This window comes from Phoxinus phoxinus (assembly GCF_949152265.1).
Source record: "Phoxinus phoxinus genome assembly, chromosome: 7".
Lineage (NCBI taxonomy): Eukaryota > Metazoa > Chordata > Actinopteri > Cypriniformes > Leuciscidae > Phoxinus > Phoxinus phoxinus.
In genome coordinates this window covers 27035491-27060833 of record NC_136882.1, presented here as the reverse complement: position 1 = coordinate 27060833, position 25343 = coordinate 27035491, and the positions used below count along the sequence as shown (strand labels likewise).

At 35.5% G+C, this 25343-nt stretch overlaps 1 protein-coding gene across 3 annotated transcripts in view; it reads left to right on the top strand.

Moving 5' to 3' along the window:
- Positions 1–25343, top strand: part of fgf14 (fibroblast growth factor 14) — a 150506-nt gene that overhangs the window by 16886 nt on the left and 108277 nt on the right. Inside the window, exon 1 of one of the 3 annotated variants that reach the window (XM_079618079.1) lies at positions 201–1051. The exons of 1 other annotated variant lie outside the window; for it this stretch is intronic. In XM_079618079.1, coding sequence (XP_079474205.1) covers positions 961–1051 — 91 coding nt within the window. In that variant the 5' untranslated portion in view covers positions 201–960. Of the gene's footprint in view, positions 1–200; positions 1052–12556; positions 13080–25343 lie in introns of those variants that run through there. One more of the 3 variants, XM_079618082.1, reaches the window with a different exon arrangement.

Below are 25343 nucleotides of genomic sequence, written 5' to 3'. Positions count from 1 at the left end.
CGTAATTTAAACAGCCAAAACATACTGATTACAGACAAATATTATTTGAACTTCAGAAGAATTAAACCTAAAATGAGGAAGACTTTCTGAGTGGTGATTCAAACGAACCGCTCCACCGAAACGAGTAGTTCGAACGAACCGATTCGCTAAAATGCATCGGATTTCCCAACGCTACTCTATGCCGAAATGCCGAAAGCGTCAGTGATATGCCAGAGTCCAAACCACGTGTTTTACGTAATGGAAAGGCAATCTTTCAATTCAACCCCTCCTCCTTCTCGTCTATATCCAACACAGATCCAAGGCAAAGAGGGATACGTGCGCGAGATACTTTTCAGGAGGCAACTGGATCTGTGATGCACAGGTGAAACATCAAGCCGCACTCCAACCGCATCCTCAGCATCAGGATCAGTGCAGTGCTTTCACATTGATGAAAGCTCATGGATATTACTGACCAGCAGCAGCAGCAACAGCAACAGCAGCAGCAGCAGCAGGTTTTAGGAAGACTTCCCTGAGAAACACTGAGCTGATGCTGGAAATGTGCGCTTTGCTCGGAGGTATCGCTGCTTTTAAATGGGATGCATCCCCTCCAGGCTTCTGATGCCGTGCACATCCATCCACCCTTCATCTGAGTGATGAACTAATAGGGAACGCAAAGATCCGCCGTGTCTTTCACGTTAGTTTATAACGGGCTGCACGTTCCCCCTCTGCAGCACATGCAATTTATAGAGTATCTATTTTTATGACCGACAAACCTTTATTACTAAGAAGAATACCTTTGTTTTGCCTGCTCTAAAGAGAATATTTTACCTCGTGCATGAAGACGCTTGGATAGTGATACATATTTTTCTATGTTACTACTGGAAAACTGAGCATCCCATTGTGTTCTTATTATTATGCAACCGCAGGGATCTGTTCTTTATCAGGGTGTCTAAGCTGTTGGATCGCTCCTCGCCCAAATCAATGTGGTTTCTTTGGAACATTTTCAGCAAAGGAACGCATATGCTGCAGTGTCTTTGTGGCAAGAGTCTTAAGAAGAACAAGAACCCAAGTGGTAAGAGCCATTGCGTCTTCTTCTTCTTCCCTTCTATGTGTGCTGATCTGCAGTCAAATTTGTGCAGCAAGTCAGTGAATGCAGGCAAAGCTGAGGATAACTTGAGCTCTAGTGGTGAGACCAATCACAGATATCACAGCCGAAGGCTTTAACATTCAACTTTTTTCAACTAAATCCCACAGGTATGTAGTGTTAAGACAGCTTGAACAGTCTTACTTGGGCCGTACGTGGGAAGCACATTTTTGGGGGGTTCATTTCAGGGATGCTGCAGCATCCTTCTCAGTCCTGCATCACTTAAAGTGATGCTGCTCTCTGGCATTCGTGTGCAGCATTTATTCTTACGTGGTTATGTGCAGTGCAAGGACCTCGTGTCATTTGACTCTTTCTATTCATCTGTTCATTAAGAGATCATTAGCTTGCCGTTTATTCCGGTCAAAGCATGTACAGCTACCCTGTTGTTCCACACAAATTCCCCCCCAAAACAAATCACAACAAGGCGGTCTGCAGGGCACACTTGCGCAGTTTTATTTTAACAAAGCTGTTGACAAATATGGACACAAAGGAAAACTGTGCAGAGCGTGCAGTCCTAAGTTGATGTTGACACCTTCCTTCCTAGACGTTGACACTGCAGCGTAGTAGATCATAGCAGTTTTCCCATGCTGACACGACACATTTCTTCATTGTAATTTAATGGACGGTCTGTCATTCTCGACACTGCATTTGCCTTTATTTTAATATTGTCCCCCTGCCACTTCATTTCATATTCCAGAAGCATTTATGTGCATTGATAATGCTTATCGGACCTTATGTATACATTTGATGTTGCTCTACAAACTTTTAAGAACAATTTTTGGCTTTTTGACTGAAAGGACCTGTAACATGATACTTATCTAAGTATATATACAATATATAAACCTATTCAAATATATAAAATCATGTGAAAGCACAAATATTGCGCTTAAATGATTAGGATAAATCCTATAGACATTTTAATGGCTATTAGGCAAGAGCAGATTTATTGGCAAATCTCTTTTTAAATGGATAGTTGTAACTGTAAAATACAGTTTGGGACCAAAGTTGAGTCATAGCCAGCAGTGATTGTTTCTGTCTGGCAGTAATGTCCAGTGTGATGCATTCATAGTTAAATGAAACCATCATTTGTTTGACTCCGTCAGTGATTAGAAGTAGCAAAGCGTGAGGTTTTTGATTAGTTTACCATGGCTATTACGGTCTTAGCTGCATACGATTAATAAAGAGAGAAGAGTGCTGCTGGGGCCTGCTGGTTATAGTCTATGGCACACAGGCTGTATTTTTAGAAACACAACATGCAGCAGGGGCCGCATGAAGTATAATCACTTTACTTTAGTTGTTGTATTCACCATCTCAGTTCTATCACTTAACACCTTCTTATATGTAACACTCCCTTGGTCCTGGTTCTTTAAAAAAAATAAAAATTAGGGAGAAGTCACAGGCAACGTTTTTCCAGAGTTTTAAAGAGTGGTTTCAATGGCTGTCTTCTGTTCCAGCAGATGGCACTTTCTGATAGCCTTGTGTTGGCTAATGTTTTCCTGGCAGGGACAAAGTCTTGCACTTGGCAATGTGGATTGCAATGAAGGTTTGTGTTTGCTGATGCTGTAGGGCCGAGGTAAACACAGGTTGGTTGTCAACCTGCTGGAATCTGCGTGCCGTGACAGAACTTTCTCCCTCTGGATGCAAGTGAATGAGGGGCACTTACAGTATAACCTTTCATTCATGAAGTAACAATGCCTGTAATGGCTGTAGCTTATTTATTTTATTTTTTATGTGAGTGTAAAACACTCTTTTTCACATAGACAATCTGTTCTCAGATGGCATTTATTTATAGAATAGTTTGTCATAACACTAGATCAGTCCTCTGTGCAGAATTGGCAGACTGGATCCTGCTGCAGCTTCTGGTGGTGAAAAAAATATTAAATATTAAGAACACACACACACACACACACACACACACACACACACACACACACACACACACACACACACACACACACACACAGTCCACTAGACTGTTTAAAGCATACTATAGTTCACCCAAAAATATTCTGTGAAACACTACAGATATTTTAAAGAAGGAACTATTTTTGTCCACATCTGACTTTAACTGTATGAGCACTGACACATTTAGCAGAATATCTTCTTCTAAGGCATAAATGTTTGGAATGACATAAGGGGGAGTAAATGATGAGTAAATGTTCATTTTTGGGTGAACTATCGCTTTAAGGGCAGCCCATTAGCTAAATGTACTACATACTGTATTTCAACAGTAATTTGAATCGGTTTTGACATTTTTCTGTCTTTTGTTTGTTCACGTCACAACTAACCATATCAGAAGCAAGACTGTTTGAGTTGTCTTTGATTACGCAAGAATAACTTGCAGCAAAATTCCATCAAAGCTCCTTTTTTTTTGTTAAAATAATGTGACATCCAGTTCCTGAATTAAACGATATGATACATTATTCCATTTATCTGGCTGTTCCTCTAGTTTATTACTCTGTTTATTTTGGGATGATGAATTATGTCTCATTGACTATCAGTACAGTCTGAGATAAGCAGTCCAGTCTTGCTGTAAACATCCTTTTTTTTTGTTCTTTTGATCAAAGATTCTTCAAACCCGCTTAAAAGCTCAAATGGCCTGCTATCTACTTATCCACTGTGGTCAAAACAGTGCCAGTAATAGCTCATAATGGAAATTTCATGTTTGTCAGTGCTGTTTCTTTCTCCATTTAAAATTTAAAACATGTGATCCATAGGGGAAACACATGAGTTTGAAAAATATTATAAGCACTATCTCTTCCACATGGGAAATGAGTAAATATTTTGCTTTTAGGTAAACAGTTAGCTTATCTTGTGCTCTATAGGCCTGAAGGTTTAAAATGGAAAATGGTTCTTATCTGCAAAATTCGGCTTTTATGATTTGAAGGTGTTGTGTGTGGCTATGTAGTTGCTCTGGATGATTTTTGGTATGTTGCTATGTGGTTACTAGGGTATTCTGGGTGGTTGCTATGGCATTGGTGTATGGTACAATAGTCTCAATAGCGTACACCCAATATGATACTCTGTTTCTTTTTCTTTTCTCAATGCAAGTCTACAGGATTTGTTGTTCACCCAATTCTTTTTATACCCCAGGCAAACACTGAGTTTAGGTACACCTTTCAAAAGTTTGGGATTGGTAAGATTTTTAAATGTTTCTGAAAGAAGTCTCTGCTCACCAAGACTGCATTTATTGAATACAGTCAAGCAGTAATATTGTTATAATTACTTATTTATTCCTGTGATGGCAAACCTGAATTTTCAGCATCATTACTCCAGTTTTTAGCATCACATGATCCTTCAGAAATCATTATTATATGCTGAGATTTGGTGTGAAAAAATATTTTATTTTGAGCAGTGTTGAAAATATTTGTGTTGCTTAATATTTTTTTTTAATATTTTTTAATATTTCTTAATAGTTACTTTTTTCAGGATTTTTTGGTCTATAGAACATTCAAAAGAGCTGTATTTATAAATGTATACATTATACATTTATCCACAGTCACTTTTGATCAATTTAATGTATCCTTACTGAATAAAAGTATTCATTTAAAAAAAAGAAAAAGAAAAAAGTCTTACTGACCCCAAACTATTTAATGGTAGTGTATGATTTGTAGTATCTAATAATGGCATTGTCAAACTCTGTTTATTCATCAGGACTGATTCAACAAGTTTTCAAGAGAAAGTAGTTTGTCTGTATTTGTCTAAGTGCACTGCACTCGCAACGAGACAATCAAATAAATAAATATTACACCAACATTAATACTGAGTGACTGAAACAATCTTTGTCATAGAATACACTTGTATTACAAATTGCAGGTTGTACATTTCTCATTCTTCTTCAATCAAAGAATTATAACATTTTTTGTGGTGTGTGTGTGTGTACTTGTTTTTTAGCTTCCTATTAATTTATTTCCTTTGTGCTTCCCTCTCAACAGACTAACTACCTAACTACCTCTTACCTTCAGACAAGATTAAACAGTCTGCCTGTTTAGGGCCATTCACACCAACAGTGATTTACAGCAACAAAGTGACTAGAAGTCATTCATTTTCAATGACAGTTGGCGATTTGAGGCAACATATGTGACCACTGGCGACGCACCAAAGTTGAGCAGAGTTCAACTTTATGCAAATGCACAGCAATATGATGTCATCTAGCAATGTGAGTGGACAATATGCAACAGTTGGATACTGTAGTCGTGCAGAAATATTTATTAACAAACAAACAAACAAACAAACAGTACAGCGACATGCTAACAATACTAATCTAACTACATTTTTCAGTAGTGTGACAGTAACTCAGCTGATTTCAAAATAGTTTGGTTTTGTGTAATGTAGATGCTTTTTTTCTGACTAGCATGACAAATTCCTGCAATCGCTTTTTATCACTGTGTATTGTACACAAGTGAGCCGAGGAAATAATCCACAACAATCTAGAATGTTCTCTCTCAAGTGGTTTTGTGTTGTATGATTCATTTAAAGACCGCCTGTGGTGAAAATCACGTTTTTAATGTTGTTTATATGTCCATGTGGTGTTTTTAATATGCTTTAAGACAAGCTATGTGCAAATTCATGTCAACACCATTGCTGAGTAATTTTCTCCTTAAAACTGCAGTGAACCAAAGACAGTCTCAAAAACACGGTTTGAAATCGCTGGTGTTTCTTATGTCACAAACTACTTTGTAACCAATCACATCAATGTGTGTGTGCGGCCTTTAGCATATCATTAACTATGCTGCGAAGCAGGGGAGTCTCAAGAGAAGCCAGGTTATCCTGGTATAATTTTCTGTTGATATGATTAAATCGTGTACATTTAGCAATATAGGGGGTGTATGATGTATATGATATTACGATGTTATGATGAAGTATGTGCTTTTCTCCACTGACGTTCTAAGTTGTTGAAAGCGTTTTGATGCTGATTTTCAAAAGGCAGCTTTCTGACTCTGAGATGATAAACGGGAACATGGGTTGTGTAACATAAGCAACACATTAATAGCTGTTTGATGAGTAGTCAAGCAAAAGGCTAACCATATTAATTACTGTTGTGTGTCTGACGCTGTAGAGAGCGATACCATTGAGCAGCGTTTACAAGAGTAAAGTTGACTGAGTGGATCTCTGAGCTGGTGTGAGTGAGTGGAGGCGGAGCTAATTCATATTTATGGGCCTGCGTACACTAAATGAAGTAAGGTTGTAGATTTACTACAAGCTATTTTCAATAAAAAAATTCACATTCATTTTTTTTAAATATGTAATTTTGATAATCAAAGACAGGTTTTAGGGGATACAATTATTGACTACAGGGGGACTTTAAGTTTATTTATCCGTTCATTTCAACTAAATGGTAAAAAAACTTCTTTTTGAGTCACTAATCATAATGTTTTAGTAAAACAATTAAAAGAAATTATTGCACAATTAATGGTAGTAGCTGCTTTACATAATGAATAAACTTGTAGCTTGCCAAGCTAAAGCTTTAAAGAAGTTCCCTATAAACTCAGATCAGTTCAGTGGAATATGATATAATAGAGACAGATTTATAGCCATTTAGTCCAGTGATTTTTTTTTTTTTTTTTTTTTTTTTTTTTTTTTTTTTTTTTTTGGGGGTGGCAATATGTTGAACATTTTAGACATGGGGTACTTGAGAGTGACTGAAGTGTCGTTAAGCAGGTCATGATCAGATCATGAGATGGAGAACTTTCATTTTTCAAGATATCAAGTAGTCAAGTGCCTCTAAATGAAGAATCACCCAGGAAACATTGCAGACAGTGAGAATGTCATAATTGGTAAAGCACAGCTGGGTTTCTTTCCAGGGACACAACGAATCGTGTTCTCCCTGTTCATCACTTTCCCAAACGATTGGCTCCTTTGTTTAAACCGTTTCTTTTTCTATTGTTCTTAGCCATGTCAGCATTGCTTTTCCATTAGTAAACTAGTGGTTTCCGCTATTTCGAATGTTTCGAAACACTCATCAGCATTCCCTCTCTGTTAGTGAATGTCTCTCTTGCGCACTTTGCACTAATGGGTGACAAAGATCCTGCTGGGTCGTGTAATATTTGAATATTGCTGAAGTATATCTGCTTCATGCAATTCTCATGTTGGTGCAAAAGACATTATTGCTGTCAGAGTCATATAGGAAAATACACTATATTGCAAAACATTCTAATTAGAACAGAGCGGAAAGGAGATTTTTATACAAAATTCTCTCGTGGGTTTTTTGTCACGTCGACAACAGCAGTTTAATTCCGCTGTGTCAATGTAATGAAACTTTAGCTGTGGTTGTTGTACAACTAAAAGTCTTACTTTTTTTGAGCTATTTAGCTAAAATAGCCCACGGTGTCTCAGTTGATGTAACCGACTGCTGCATTTGCAGCATGCTGCAGGGATAAAGAGTTGTTCTTAGTCTTTGAAAGTGCTTCTTGCACTCAAAGCTGTGTTTGTGTGATGCCGATAATATTCATGGCCTGTCTCATGTGTCTTTCTGGTCTCATTAATGGAATAAACTTTACATATAGAGCAGTCCAATTAAAACAAGGACGGTCCATAGCCCCTCTGCAACACATTAGACGCAGTAGACATTTACATAAAGCTGCCATCCAGTTGCTCCTGTGGCTCCACGCTGCAGCGCCACACGGCACAGTGAAGCAGGTAGAGTTTATAGCTCTTGGCCGGCTTCCCTGGAAGGTGGCATTAGCCTTGATACCCTCAGAGGACAAAGTAAGTGCTCTCTGTACTTGCATCCATCAGCGAGCGTTCATGGTTAAGCAACAGTCTGAACTGGTTTGTGTTCATCCGTGTGTGTGTGTGTGGGTCTGCCATTATAACGTACATGCAACATGTGGGACCGTAACTTCTAACGTCTTGCTTTCATGTTGATTCAAATACCAAAGATAGTTTTTTTCTCTCTCTCTTCAAACCTCTGTATACAAATAATGATAATATAAAAATCTATTTACTGTAAATAGATTTACACAAATTACCAGCATATAGTTAACTAATGCTAAAACCATAAAAAGCATTTTTAATTTAAATATATTTTATAAATATATTTTATTTCAGCTAGTTGCTAACATTTCTATATAAAAAAACTATATTGACATATTTAAGAAAAAAGTTATAAAAATGACAGACAAAATTACTATAATAATACTATAATAGCTTTTATAATAAATTTGACTGATATTAAAATGGAAAAGGAAAATATAAAAATCAAATTCAAAATATTTTATTAAAAATATAATAGCAACTCAATGATACTAAAGTAACGCTGATTAACAGTGAATTTATAAAGATCTGAAGTCTGAAAAAAGTAAAAAAAAGCGGTTTACTTATTAGTTATTATTAGTTTACACTTTACAGCATACAAAAAATCCACACAAATTGTACTTTTATAAGGGTACTGTTTTAAAAGTGCATTACAAATAGCTCTCGGGTTAAATGGTGCCACAAAACAGTAATTTATGACAATATTCACTTTATAAAGACATGATTTAGCAAGGCTGTATTTCAGATTACATTCATGTTTATACTGCAGTTCCAAGTATCATTAATGTTTCCAGAAGATATAAATCTGTGTTGTACTTTTATTGAATGCATTCAATTTGCTGTTTGATATCAGGCATAATATTTTCCCTTTAACTTTTTAAGCTATCAAATTTATTTCATCAGCAGGTATTGCTCTAAAGTACAATATAATTTCAAGGATAAATGATCTGTGAAAGACGCTCCTTTATTCTCTCTGCTGAGATGTGATGCATTTGTATCATATGCAGTGGGAATAAATCAGCACTGCACATATAACCATATATCGCAACTGTGACAATAACAAAGGTGTGCGCAAGCTTTTTTTTTAAATGTCCCCCCCCCCCCCCCCCCCCATGTTGTCAGTGATCCCCACTGATTAAAGTGGATCATTCTCACAAGGCTTGTAACAGCATGTTTCAGACTGCCTCAATAAATCATGTAGCAATTTGGAGGGTCCCAGGTTCCCAGTACTAGTGTTTCCGCAGTCTCCCATGTTCTGGGCTACTGTAGTTGGATGGGGAATTATCTAGTTGAACCTGTCTCTGTTTTACCCACAACACATCTCAGCACTATCTCACAAGCTCTGGAGTCCGGGTCACATGACCGAGCGTGAGCTACAGTCATTATCTGGTACAGTGAACTGATTTTTTTTGTGCACACCAAGCTTCTTCATGCTCCAGGACATGGATTCATACGTGGCAATATAGGCTTTCGCTGAGAGGAACGCAGAACACACTTTATGGTTGAGAATCAAGTTAGAATGAATGATATATGAGCAAGACATTTTTTGTCACAAAATGTTGTTGCTCCGCTTTGGATCAGAGATGCTGAGCAGGATTGTGCACCTTTCAGAAATGAATCGAATGAATGAAATGAAAAAGAAAAGAGAACTGTAATTCGAATTTAAAGAAGAAATAAAATGGAATGAAATTGATGATTTCAAAAAATTATAATTTCATTTTCAGTATAAATTACCTGAAAACATTTGATCAGGTATTTCCAGGAATATTAGATGATATTTTGTAATTTATATATATATATAATTTGTTTCAATATTTAAAGTTAACCTTTACATTTAATTTAATATTAATTTTACATTTTGCATTTTACAAAATGTAACATTTTGCGGATCTCAAAATTAACATCCATTTTTCCCTTTAGCTACATTATAATGTTGTGATTCCTAATTTCACTTGTAATACTTAAAATCAGACAAAATATAATAATATTAATATTTAGACAAAATATTATAGAATTTTAACATCAGTCATAACAGAAATAATTATTGACTTTTCAGTATTGGCCAATATTTCATTATACATATGCGCATCCCTTCTTTATTTCCCATATTTCTCTAACTTACCACATTTTAAAGTCAATATTTATTTGTATAAACTTATCTGAAAACAACGTTGTTGACATTGTGGAGTTAATTGGTTAAAAATTGGTGTTAATTGTTTTGGACTATTTATTTTGATTATTATTTTGATTAAAAGTGTTCTATTTCAGGGAATAAATAGACATAATTTGCCAAAATGAATGAAGCTAGACTAGTCTAATGAAATTCCTTTTTCTGTTGAATTTCATTCAATTGCAATTCAAAACATTTTTCATCCTTTCATTCAAGTTAAAATTTCTTACATCATGAATTTTGTCCAACCCTGACAGTAACATAGAAATGGTCAGTTTTGAATAATCTGTTTTCACAGAGTCAAAGACTAACCCATTCATTTCATATGTCAAGTAGGAAAATGATCAAATAACTTTGTATGCATACGATACGGGTGCCATATCTTTCCACACAAACACAAGAAACTGCCTGTATATTTTTATTGACATGGCCAAAGCCTATCAGATGCCTCATCAGAGACCCCCCCCTCTCCTTTTTTTTTTTTGCTGTGTCCTCGTGCTGATGGTTTGGTACATCATTTCCTTTGAAATGTAATTTGCAGTAATCACACTGACTGAATAGGTCCTGTTTATTTGTTACATCAGGCTTGTGTCTATTCAGGCTACATGATAATGGAGTTATTTAGTAGCACATGAAGCTTGCACTTACACAACCTTCTTGAATATTGCACCTTTTCTATGTTGATATAATTGAGCAAAGATGAGCTGTAGTAGTGGTGATGTCAACAGTCATGTGTGGGATTGATTTTTTTCTTCTTCCATTATCCTCCTGAGAACCAGGAACAAAAGTGTACATTGTTTGAATTTAGTACATTGTTTAGAGCATAAAAAACAAATAGATTTTCTTTTGTTGAAAAAAAATATTTTGTTCATATGTTATTGTGCACTGTGATGGACACCAGGACTGTTTAACCCTCTGGGCTTCTTCGTAAATGGGTTACACTTAGCTTCCTCCCGGTCAAAAACGGACGAAGCCTTAAAATGTAACTTTACTTTTTCCCAGGATAACCAATCAAATATTTTTTTGTTCTATAATATTTTCTGATTATTATTTAGAATTTTTAGAATTTTTTATGATACTTTGCATTAATTATATAATATTTATGAGCTATTTTTTCCATTAGAATTAATATATATATATATATATATATATATATATTTTTTTTTAATACAACATTTCCTATTAAAATAGAGTGCAGGCCTTTAAAATAAAACATTTTAAGTGAGTAAAGCGCCATCCAGTGGCGTTATTAAACATGAATGTGTGTAATGTCATGCAACCGCCTGTAGGCTAATAGGCCTATATAGCTCCCTATAGAGATGCTTTTTGATTCCCATTGTTATTTGTTAGGCATTATTTCTCCATTTTATTCTTTTTTTTTTGTTTAGATATATATTTAGACATTCTAAAAGACTACTTTTTGATATTTTTGTTAGATAAGTATCAGGTTTTGCATTATGATTACAATCAAACAATAACATTTGGTTAGAAAGGGAACACAATGCAAGAATTTTTGTTACTCAGTATTTGACAATTACAAAATCTAACAAAATAAGGGATGGATAGTGATAATTCAAAACACTTTATACAGACATTTTGCAATTAAATTAATTATTGGTATTTTATTCAGTTTAACCCCTTAAGCCCTGAAGGCATTTTTAGAGTTGTTTTGTCTAAATGACACACACAAAAGTAAAGACTCATAACTCCAAAACTATAACAAGGAGAGTCAAAAGGTAGGTATCGTTTGATAGAACACTTTTCAAATATTTTGAAAATATTTAATATATATAATATAATATAATAACATTACATTTGGACATTCTCCTGCCGAGAAACTGCTGATAAAAGACAAAAAATATATATAATTTTTATTATGATTTTGCATATCTTTCTTGTTTGACATGCAATAACTCGGGAAGGAAATACGGTACGGGGAAGATAATTTTTTGGCGAAGTTCCCCTAAGTGTGAGCTGTATCTGGATCAAATTTTGTGGTGATCGCATTAAGTACTCAAAAGTTACTGTATTTGGAACAAAGGTAGCCTTTTTGTTTAGTCCTCACCCATTTGGAAGGCAATAAAAAAATTTTTTCTGAGTGACATACACAGAATTAAAGACTCATAACTTCAAAACTATAGCAAGGAGAATCAAAAGGTAGGTATCGTTTGAAAGAACACTTTTCATGTTTTTTGAAAATATAAATTACATTACATTTGGATATTCACCTGCCGAGAAACGACAAAAAATATATATAATTGTTATTATTAATTTGCATAGCTTTCATATTTGTCATGGAATAACTCAGGAAGGAAAAAAGGTAAGAGGAAAATAATTTTTGGGTGAAGTCCCTCTATATGTAAGCTGCATCTGGATAAAATTTTGTGGTGATTGGATAAAGGAATCAAAAGTTACAGCATTTGGAACCAAGATAGCCTTTTTGTTCAGCCCTTGACGCCCCCTCATGGGCATTTTAAAAATTGTTTCTCCATTAGGAATATCTTGTCATAAAAGCAATGGATTGTTAATTTTGGGGTAATTTTAATTGTAATAATATGCTGTAAAAAATTAAGTGCTATTTTCAACGATCTGTGAATGTTTCGTGAACGGTATGATGTTTTTGACACATTGCAGTACATAGTATAAAAAAGTATTTTATAGATTATGGGGGGGAAAAATCTATTTATCAGCAAATAACTTCGCAATACTTAGGATTTTCTCAAATTGGCTACATTCACTGTAAAGTTCAGACTCTAAGCTTTCAAATGAGACCTATTTTGTGTTAATCAAGGCAATATGTTTGAAAAATATGGTAATTAATATTTTCGCAGCTTAGTGGCGCCCGCGGGGCGGTACAGTCCAGTTTAGCGTGTCTAGTCAGCTCTCTTTCAGAGTTGATCGAAGTGGTTAGATGCTTTAAAAAGCTGAGATTCTAAGCTTTAAGATGATACATATGTTGTGTTATTCCAAGTTTAAAAACGAGCACGGACGGCTCCGGGAAAATTGGAAAACACATTGCACCCCGGAAAGGTGAGAGATATGTTTTGTAGCCAAGTATGCATCATTTCGTGAGGAATATCTCATGATCAATGCAATTGATTATGTTATGTTTGGTCTCTTTGTAATCGTGAGAATCTGCTGTCAATAAAGTTGTTCGATTTTTCACAATCCATGCATGTTTCATGGAGTTATGAGCTGAAACGTCACATCAAAACAACATAGCATCACTGCTACTACTACTTTATTGGTGCGCCTGTCCAACTTCATGTGTTAGAAGTCCATGAGGAATATCTTTAGATCTGAGTGATGGATTATGGTGAGTTTGGGCTCTTTTTATTCTTAACAATCTGCTGTAAATAACGATGTGCCATTTTCCACAATGTATGCATGCTTCATTGAGTTATGAGTTAAAACGCGACATCAGTGATCCATCTATATACAAGGCTCTGTGTGCGTCTGTGGGGGTTCGAGTGTTACAACTCCATTAAGAATATCTTTTGATCTGAAATATGGATTATGCTGAGTTTGGGCTCTTTTTAATCGTGAGAGTCTGCTGAAAATAATGATGTGCAATTGTTTACGATCTGTGCATGCTTCATGAAGTTATAAGCGTAAACAAAACTCGAGTGCTTCATGAGTATATTCTTGGCTAGGGGCGTCTGTGGTATTTTTTTGTTTTAGAACTCCATGAGAAATATCTTTAGTTCTGAGTGATGGATTATGTTGAGTTTGGGCTCATTGTAATCGTAAGCATCTGCTGAAAATTATGATGTGTAATATTTAACAATCGGAGCATTTTTCATGAAGTTACGGGCGGAAATGTGTCTAAAATTCAGCATCCATATGTGGTTTACACATGGGTCTCTTGAGGGGCTTCTTTTACAAAACCTCACTCAAGTTTTTCTCAAGTAAAAAGCCTGAAACAATTATGCTTGTTGTATTCTACTCATCGAGACCTTTCAGATGACATATGACACATGACTATCTGAGCTGTATGATGTATTTGACATATTGCAGTATGTAGTACAAAAAAGTATTTGATAAATTATGAAAACAATTTTTTTCTATTTATCAGCAAATAACTCAGCACTACTTAGGAGTTTATCAAATTGGCTACATTCATTGTAAATTTCAGACTCTAAGCTTTCAAATGACACCCATTTTAAGGTGATCAAGGTAATATTTTTGAATAATATTATGATTATTTTCTTCGCAGCTAGGTGGCGCCTGTGGGGTGGTACACTCCGTTTTAGAGGGATTACTCAGCACTCGTTTGGAGTTGATCAAAATGATTAGATGCATTAAAAAGCTGAGATTCTAAGCTTTAAAATGATACCTATTATGTGTTGTTCTATTCCGTGGTTTGTATTTTCTTTTCATTTTATTTGGCATATTCTCAAAATTTGCTGTTGCAGTCTTACCAGTTAATTTCTCTGTGTGTGTGTGTGTTTGTGTCCGTGGGTGTGTGTGTGTTGGGGGGTGGGTGTCTTATTTGCACTCTTGATATTCTAGAGTGTCACTCCTTCATTGCTGCACACTTTTTTTTCTGCACAGTGGCTGATTTGTAGTTTGTACCACCAAAAGTTTCTCTGAGTTTTCCTATTTTTTCGCATTTCCCATTCATTTCCTATGGCGGTCATTTTTGACCGGGAGGAAGCTAAGTGTGACAATTTTTTTCACGACCCTTTAACATGGACGAATCATCTCCTTGATTTTTTTATGTGTTCACATAGGTATACAACAAAAGTCACCAAGTTTCATCCCATTCCGATGAAGCAAAAAAAAATAATAATTCAAAATGTAAACGTTTTCGGTCATTTTCGGACGAAGAAGCCCAGAGGGTTAAAAGTTTGAATCTAAAATTAAATGAAATTACATGTACAGGGAAAAACAATGGGCCTTTTTTTCCCATTCACAAATACATTTTTAAGTTTCAGGATTTTTTTAACCAAACTTTGTCTAACGATTATTCTCAACAATGTGATGAACGATATAATGGAATTAAATGATCTACCATTTTACTTTATGCGAAATGTGGGTAAAATGGCCATAAATGGGTAGTGCCATTCAATACAATGTAACTTTACACTATATCTAATTTGCATATTAATGTGTTCTTGGGGCAACATGTAATGAAAAAGAAGTGTAATAATGGGAGTAATAATTGGCAACATTTTTATAATAATATCTAATATTTCATAGGAATATTCACTTGTTGTCATTCAGTTGTCGTGTCTCCCAAAATTATAAACATGCTTTAAGTCCTGGTGTCCTCTACAGAAAGTCATATTTTGATTGGAAACCCCATAACATTTTCCTGTGATGTTAATTTATGACAAACAATTTGAAAATTTGTCTGTTTTAATTGATAGTTACAAAATATTATCATATTTCCATAAGAGTGCTAAATGATCACCAAATTAATGTCAGTCATTTTTAAAGACCTTAGTCATTTTTAGTGTTCTCTTCTTTTTTTCTTTTTTTTTCTATTCTATATCTGTTTAAAAAAAATGACATATATACTGCTTTAGACTAAACTGGGAAGGGTCACGGCACTTGCATATTGTTTAATTGCTTCTATTGCTCTCCTCATTTGTAAGTCGCTTTGGATAAAAGCGTTTGCTAAATGATTAATGTAAATGTAAATGTTGTTGTCATGGTGAAACCTCCAAACATTTGGTATCTCTGAAAAGCCCTGCATGTGCTCTTTACAGGACACCCAGAACTGTGTCATGTACCGTCTCAGAGAAATTCAGTGGACAAAGGTATATATTCCTGGGTCCCAGGAGGCTATAACAATAACTGTGCAACGCTAACAAAAAATATCTGTAGGTTGTATGATTTTTGTGTGTGTAAGAGACCTTTTTTCCTTTTGTTGAAATGGTTGCTGCACCCTGTTGAAATCAAACAACTCCTCTGCACCAGCCAGATCTTTTCATCCGTCAGAACTGCTTACAGAGTTTCCTGCGTCTCGGCAACCCGTCTGGGTTTTCCTCAATGTGAATCACCCGCAAGTTGCTTGATGGTGACTCCTAACCATACGCCACTCCTCTCGTGATACGGCATTGATTTTAAAGTGCCCCTCCCCCACACTTCATGTATTTGGTGAATTTGCTCTCATTCTTAGGCCAGACACTCAAACGCAGATGCGAATGTTTGAAAAACTGCCCAAAATGTTACTGTGACAGTATTGACCTAAAAAAAAGCGAAAACCGACTGTAGTTGCCTGCTGTGGTGTCTCACTTGTTTTGCGTAACCTGTATTCGACAATTTCTGCATATTTCAGAGTGTATTATCGTGTGAAATCACATACTTGTGTAAGTATGCTTTAGGCATTAAATACTGATATACCTAAAATTCCTAATAACTCTTAAGAGCATAGATCATAAAGTGCATCATAAATAAGTGATGAGATATATCTCAGTTTCATAGCCAGACATTGGTGTTTTCATGGATTTCAGGTTAATGTTGGAGTGACTGTGCTGAGAAAGTGCCTTGTTTTACTAACTGTCCATGCAAACAGAAGCTTGAAATGATGCAATCTCATTTTACCACATATTATTTTATATTGTTGTTTTCTTTTGCTGTTTATTGGATCCAGATTGCACAGATTTCTTTGATTTCACCAGTTGGGTGCAGTATGGTTTCCTTTCTGCTTGCCAAAAGGCAGTTAGCAGAGTTAACGTTTATCCGACACTTTCATCACTTATATTTACTATTACAGTATACACATATTTATATTTAAGGTTTTGATTTTCGGATGTGCTTTATTATTAAAGGACAAAATGGTGATAGCTAATGGATAAACCCTTGTTGCTTTAAAACCATCATTTTTTAAGTTACTAGCCTAAATCTTTTAATCACTAGGACTATAGCATGTTACACGTGGGCTTTTTTGAGCCGCTTCTTAGTACTAGGTTATGGAGGACGTACCAGACTATGACCTGACATACTTTGCAGGGACTCTACAGCATCGCTTCATCACTGCAATCCAGGTTCCCAATTTGGCTTTTTAAAATACAGCAAGTGGCAACAAGTCTTAATATATATGGCCAGCTATAATACTTCTTTATCACTGGATCATCATTTCATAAATAACTTATTGACACAATCAATATAAAATGAACACAAACACTATTTTAAGTAAAATTCCGCTTACAATGGTAATACCTTAATGATGTCAGTGAATACGTTTTAGTGTTGAGATATCCTACAGTTTTCATGAATTCACCACTGTGTCAAAGCATGTGTGCCAACCGATAGGGTAATGGTATTTTTCCCTCTTTATAGTATTATTAGTTTCTGGTTGTCAAAGTGCCTGAGCAGAATGATTTTTATGTATAAGCTCTAGCCTGTAGCTTGTGCTAGCCGATGGGTTTACAATGCGGGTGACTGTTTGGATTGCAAACAGTACGAATAACCTGTGAAAGCGAACAGTTGTCTCTCAGCTTGACTGTGTGTGTATGTGTTTGAGTAAAAGAGAGTCTCTCTCTCTCTCTCTCTCTCTCTCTCTCTCTCTCTCTCTCTCTCTCTCTCTCTCTCTCTCTCTCTCTCTCTCTCTCTCTCTCTCTCTCTCTCTTTTTCCAGCAGTCTACTCAGGGATCTGAGCTACTGGAGGTTGTGCTGTTTAATTTTTGCTGCAGTGCAGCTGACAGTATTGTAACACCGCCTCTCGCAGAATATGTCTGCCTTTTTGCAGCACTGCTTCCAAGCTGTGGAGCACCTCCAAACTGCTTTGTTTAAGAAAAATTGCATTAGTCCTCAAGTTTCGTATTCATCCATCATCATTGACATCCCCTGTGCTTTGTAGCCTTACATTTACACTTAGCTTTGTCAACGTTTTATGCTGACCTTTAGGAAGTTATTATTCCCGGCATTATTGGCTGTTCAACTTATTCCGCAATTCTTTTGCAGTGTTGAACTTTTACTATAGTAAGTTCCCTTGGCATTTCTTTCTTGCGGTAATTGGTAATGATACCATTGCGTATGCCGTCAATGCACAGCTAATTGTAGGTTTATGGATAATTGCTATTATTTAGAGGACTGTTAGTGTTTACTCATCTGCCCTAGGGCTAATTGAATTCGCTAATAATGATACTTCCAAACAGAGAGGGGATAATAGAGAGAAGGAGGAGACTTCCGGAGAGAGCAACAGACAGTTGGAAAATGATTGAAGGTGACATTGAGCTTTTTAAAGAACACCAACTTTAATGTTTTTCCATGTCAGAAGGCAAAAGACCATAGTAATTGAATAAGAAGGTGCAATGACAATTCGCATGCAACAGGCTCCTAAAAATGGTGTGTAATTGAATATAATTGGTCTAAATAATAAATCCCCTTGGTTTAAAGTGCCCCAATTATGCTTTTTTTATTATTATTTTTTTTAGTTTGCAAGTAAATGCACATGGATTTATTGTATCCAAAATGAATGAACAAACTCTGAACTGCCTGAAACGAGTCGTGAGGAAATCCAGTCTTACTTCCTGCACGAACCTACGTAGATTTGTAACAAATTTGCGTAATGCCTTGCTTGTAGTTTTCATTGGCTGCCTGCAAACAACGTCTACTTTGACCCACCCTCAAACACTGGAGTTTTTGTGTGGTTTGTCTTGTCGACATGCAGAGAAGACGCTGTTTTCTGAGCAAATCCACTTTGCATGCACTTCTAAAGGATGTGGAATTGGACATGAATTGAACATGAATCAATCACAACAGACATGGCCATCTGACCAATCAGAGCAGAGTAGGCTCTTGTAAAGAAGGGGTTTAGAAAGAGAAAATCCGTTATCAAACTGTTTCAGACACTGTGAGAAAAACGGTGATGCTGTAATGGGTTTTTTTATGTTTTTTTTTTTTTTTACCACCGTGGATGCATGTAAACCTCTAGGAGACCTCCAAAAACAAACTTAGAAACCTTTTAAAATAGTATAATAGGAGCACTTTAGCTTCTGTTAATGTCAGGAATTTTAAAACTGTAGTAATAGAAGTAAATTAAAATGATTAATAAAGATATAGGTTATTTTCTGAAATTGTCAAATCAATTTTTTTTTAATACACAGGAACAGCGCAGAACAATGTTTAATCAATATATAAAACAGTGTTCTTCTAAGTGTGGACATATTTTAAATCAGGATATTGCGAGAAATTAATTTCATAATGATGTACTTCCTTGCCCTCTCTGTCAGTATATTGATATTTGATACCAAATGTTTCTCAGCAAAGCAAAGGGGGTTATCGTAATCGGCCACGTCGCTATAAAGACTCAGGCCTCTTTGGTGTATACATAGTGACTTGTAGGACTCTTATTCAAGCGGTAGTATTTGACGCATTGGGATTGAGAACGGGTTGAATAATATTGTACTCAGAAGGTACAAGCTGACCTTGTCAATAAGACATCTGCTGGGAACACGAAGGCCTCCTTCTGAACCCTGTAACTTTTTGTTGAAACAGAGTTTTGTTGTAACTACAACGTTTAGGGACTTCTCAAAACAACACTAACATTTGTATATACAGCTCTCGTGTTTTGCAGCACTGTACATGCGTTATGTTCCCATGGTGAGACTGCTATTACTGGAAATTGGCAACATGGTCTGTCCTGACCTGTAAGAACAATATCAGGCACAACATAATATCTAAGTGATAGAGATGTGCTGTACTGGTAACACTTGACATTTCTCCAAGGTTATCATTATTCAACAGCATATCAGTGCTTCTAGTGGTCACCAGTGCCACATAGCATCTGCTTACCTCTGAAGAGGCCATAAGAGCACGGGTAGCATTCACAAGTTCACTGCTGGCTGTTCAGCTCAATGGTGAAGGTTGGTTGATGTTGAGAAGCTGGAAAATGGAAACCTCAGGGTTAATCGAGATTTTTGAGAGACGCATACGCAGTGTAATCAAACTTGATGTGAAGGGTAAGTGCACCTAAAGTGCCTGATATTTTGTGTTACAGCTCTGTTTCGTCTTTTAGTGCCCTCACTGTTACAAGTCATAATGCTAGTCAAAATAGTCAAAATTTCAATCCGATATCTGTTATGGAATTTGACTAGCACTGGTTCATATTGATTGAGTTATTAAGTAATTAATTATTAGCTATTAATTACATCTTCAACAGTGTAGAGTAGATTACTGAACTGATTACTCTCTCTAAAAAGTATTGCATTACTTATTACTAATTGCTTTCTAAATCCCATGTCAACATCGACCAGTTGAACAATTCAAGGATGACATGAAACTGCTCTTTTTATTCTTGATAACATAAGTTATCCTTAAACTAACCAAAGTATTTAAAGGGAGAACGTTACATTAAAACATTTTAACATTAGGCAATATATTTTGATGTTAAATATAGATATAGACCTATAAATGTTTTTTTTTTCTACAGCATGCAATTGCATTAGAAGTTTCTGTAATTAAATTACAGAAAAAATAAGAGTAATCCCTTACTTTACTTTACTCAAGTATAAGGAAATTAAATTACAGTTATTAATTACTTAGTAATGCATTACACCCAATGCTGTCTATAATGCAATTTTAATGCCATAATTCCAGGTCAACAGATACATTATTCAATTTTGACTAGTACAAATTCCAGGCTCACATATCCAGAATTCAACACTCAAAAAATATGTAAGCCTGTTTTTAAGGTTTACGAATTTCAATTGTGTAGTAAAATTCCATCAAATTGAATTGTAAAATTAAAAAATGTTGAATTTCACAATATTATAAATATTATGAATTAAGAATTTTTAAATGAGTAAAAAAAAAAGAGCTTAATAAAACATTTTGTATAAATCTTAATGGAACAAGGGAATGAACCATTTCAGTTTATGTGACTTGTATTTATAAATTTAAAAAAGTTTTAATTTATTAATACAAATCATATGAACTGAAATGGTTAATTCCCTTGTTTAGATTTACACAAAATGTTTTGAATAATATGTGAGGATTATTATATAAATATGTTTTAGGTATAAATATTTTTAAGTGAATTTTTCCGAATTCCTACATATGAGTTCCATTTGATTTACTTCTCAACATATATTTATATATTTTTATATTTTTATCGTATAATAGTTTATATAGGCTACATTTTTTAGTAATGTTGTGTATAATATAATAGTGTTATATTTTATTAGTACATATTGAAAACGAAAAAGGAAATTATTATGAATTTAATAATAAATTATTAAATAGTTGAACTTGCATTTTTACTTGTTGAAATTACCTTTGAATTACGACAGAATGTTTTTTTAAAAACAAAACAAAACAAAAAACAAAGGTACAATACTGGACTTTTAAGGGAATGAACAAACAAGTAATATATAATCAAATGAGCAACAGCCTTCAAAATACTGTAAAACTAATGTGGAGAAACTCTGCTCTTGAGAACTGCTTTAAGTCAGAGAGACAGTGTAATGTCTGCCGAATATCACACACCACAGCAGATATGCTGATCTTGCACGATTAAAATTTCAGAATCCACAAACAAAATCTGCCTCTCTCTCTCTCTCTCTCTCTCTCTCTCTCTCTCTCTCTCTCTCTCTCTCTCTCTCTCTCTCTCTCTCTCTCTCTCTCTGTCCCTCTCTCTCTCTCTCTGTCCCTCTCTCACAAGGGCCAGGGACTGCGAGCAAAGGCATGAGTGATTTGAGCAGAACTCTCTTCATTTTCCTCTCCCTCTCACTGCATGGTTGTAAATAAACATTGAATCAAAGTGTAAATCATGTGCAGTCAGTCGCATAAAAATATCGGGAAGACAGCTATCTATAGCTATTGCCAGACAGATAAAACTAATCGCTGCATTGCAGATAATAAAACTGGAAGGTCAAGTTTTTATCTTATCATTACTTTTTTTTTTAGTAGGGGGAATAATTTGATTATACATTCAGGACATCTGGCATCCCCTCACCTGTCTGGAGTGTGAGATGTGTGAGTCTCATTAGAGGAGCAGGTGAGAGAAGGGCAGACCCCGGAGCTGCAGGGCTGCAAGGCTGCCAGCTCTCTGGACACTCTTATCTCTGAACCTACTGTTACTCAGTCTGATCCAGTCATTGGCCAGTTTGCTGCTCTTCAAGGCCCTATATACTCTCTCTGCAAAGTTGATGTTTGTTCTTTGGTCTGTTAAAGCAACACTAAAGATTTATTTTTACCTTAAAATAATGTTTCCAAAATCGTATCAGTGGTTCATCAAGTCGTAACAGGGTGAAAGGCACTTATGCCTCCGCTTTGCGGTCCTTTATCTGCTATAACCACACTATGTAAAATTGCCAGATCGCGTTTCTATAGTTCTAATGAGACATAAGAAAACTACAAATTTGACTTGCTTTACGTCAAGTGTTACAATAGTAATTATTTAGTTTTTCTTTGTTTCTGATGTCGCAATAACCTACATCATAGTCTACCTTGTCTGTGGACGTTGTTCATTCCAAAGCCGGTGCTGGATAAACAGCGAGTGTGCGTGCGACAGTAGGCTGCGGTAGGCTAAATTATTTACGACAGCGGTAATGAACATTTCCGCTTCCAACCTGTAGGGCGACCGCAGAGGAAAAGTTCTTTAGTGTTGCTTTAAACAATTCGAAATAGTGGAGCTTCAATTTCCCTTATAGAAATAAGAGACTTTAGTTAAGTCAAGTTTGGTTAAGTTATAGAAATATATTGGATCCTTTAGGTTTATATTGTCACTCTGCAGCCTATCTTATAGTTTCATTCACACACTCACACGTGTCCCACAAATAACTCTCTTTATCCACAAGCATACATGTACATGCTTGACATGGGAATGTTTTGATAATCAGGTGGCACTCAACAGACTCAAGTCTCTCTCGCTGGGCACTTAGATGGCCATTCCAGAGGTCTGGATCACAGCATTGCAGTAATTCATCCAACCATTTAAATTTCATCTTTCTCTGAGTCCCTCACACAATGTTGTCACTTTAGAAGTCATTGAATATATAGTGCATGAGTCAAATGTACCACTTTTATGATACTTTTATTGTGTTTTATCAGCTTATTGACCGATTGTTCAAGCTAAAGCCCCAAGCCTAACTCTAAAATCTATAGTTGTTACAAATATTGATGCAGAAAATATCCTATATTCATGATATAATAATGATTTAATTTCACATATCAGTCAGTATATCATAATGTTAAAAGAGGAAGTGTTCTTCTCTGTCTGGACTACAAGAGCCCAAGAGGACCGTCTTTGAGGGCTTTTGTATGTTTGTAGCCCATTCAAGAACAGCCATAGCACTTGCTTATTAGTCCATCTCTATTTAAAGTACAGTAAAAATTACCCTATTTACTTAATGCACATTCCTGGTCTAATTCTGAATTATTCATTTGTGTTTGTGCTGCCAAAGGGGGAAAAAATGTTTGCAGCTTTTAAATCAAACTTACTTGGTCTTCCCTTCACATTACATGTCACATATAGGCCTATTAGCAACTATAGCTATTTAGCAAACATTCTAACAAACTTAGCATTTGGTCTATTGTGGTACCTGTATGTAACACCCACTTTTCATTATCCAATCATTTAACCAATTATTCACATACAATCTCACATGGTATTATGTCCAATTTAATGTATACATTATTTGTACACTGTTACAAAGTTGCTGCCTTAACATTTTAAGTACAATCCACTTGGATGTTTAAGTCATTTCAACCTAAATTATATAAAAACATAAAAAGTTAAATCTTGTATAACTTGTATAATAAAAAATAGCTTAATGTCCCCCTGTGGTGAAAAATCAAGCTTTTAATGTTGTTTGTATGTCTGTGTGGTGTTTTTAATATCCTTTAAGAAAAACCATGTGTAAATTCATAAGTCAACACCATTTCTGAGTATTTTTTCCTTAAAACTGCAGTGAACCAAAGATTGTCTCAAAAACGCGTTTTGATATCGCTGGTGTTTCTGATGTCACAAACTACCTTATAACCAATCACGTCAGCGCGTGATCGTCAATGAGTGGGTCTCTGAGCTGGTGTGAGTGGAGGAGTGGCTAATTTGCATATTCATAGAATCGGGTATAGCCTACTTAATGAGGCAAGGATTTAGTGACATTCAAGCTATTTTAAGGCATGAAGATTTTTAAGGAAAAAACTTTGAAATATGTCATTTTGGTGATTAAAGAAGAGTTTTAAGGGATACAATTATTGACTACAGGGGGACTTTAACTTATTTTGATTAGTTAAATCATTGTACATTTTTTACAATGTATACTTGGTTCAAACTCTATTTCAAACTGAAAACAAGTGATGTGCTGAATGACGCTTTCCGATTTAGAGCACGAAGGTCTCCTTAAACAAACATTGTCCTTACAACTGGAAATAGTGATTTAAAAAAACAAAACTATTTTTAGGAGCATGTTAGTCCTCTCCCAAGACTATGGCACACATGAAAAGGGAAGTTAGAAAATCAGATTGGCATCGCGCTGCGTAACGCACGTTTAACAAACATAAGATAGGTCGTCACACCTACACCTCCTCCATCTATCTTGGTCGTGATGTGTGAAAAGCCTCATAATAATGGCCATCTAAATATAGTTATTTCTTTCAGAGGTGGCATAGCAACAGAGTTGGGATCCGTTGTCTAAAGAAACTGAACTTCAGAACTGCCTTTTGAAATCTGTTTGAATAGAGTGATCTTGACTCACCGTCTTTGTCTTGTTTAGATGCTATATATTAAGGAGTTATGTAAAACGCTGGGAAAGAATGGATGTGTCTTTGTTTCTGTAAAGTTGCTTGGTATATTGATAAAAGAAGACTGAATTTTAGACCCAATACCTCTCTTAAAGTCAACATGAAGTGCTAATCACAACCCATTGTAGGCTACTTCTTTCATCTTATTAGGTGTAACTCTGTGTTGAGCAAGAGATTTTAAAATATGAATTTTAATGAAAAAGTTGTAGATACAGAGACAGAGAATATGCCGGTACGTGAAAAATATATAGACTAAAACTAACAAAACAAAGTAAACAGCAGCAACAGGTAAACAAACTTCATACGTACATCCCCACTAAGGTGTCAGTATAACCTGTACTGCTGCCATTAAACTTAGGAAAATAACAGTTTTAACATCGTTTCTGCACTCTCTCGCCTATTTAGAAAGTTAATTGGATACTTTTTACTGTTTATTTGTGCTAAGATTTACTTTGCTTTTGGCTTGTCAGCAGTATTGTCTCAGATCTTCACTTTATTTTCATCTCATCCCAAGTCACAATTGCTGTCTTTCTCACTGTGCATCTGTGCACAATTAGTCACAACATTATAAGTTTCGCAACGTCTCACCTTTGC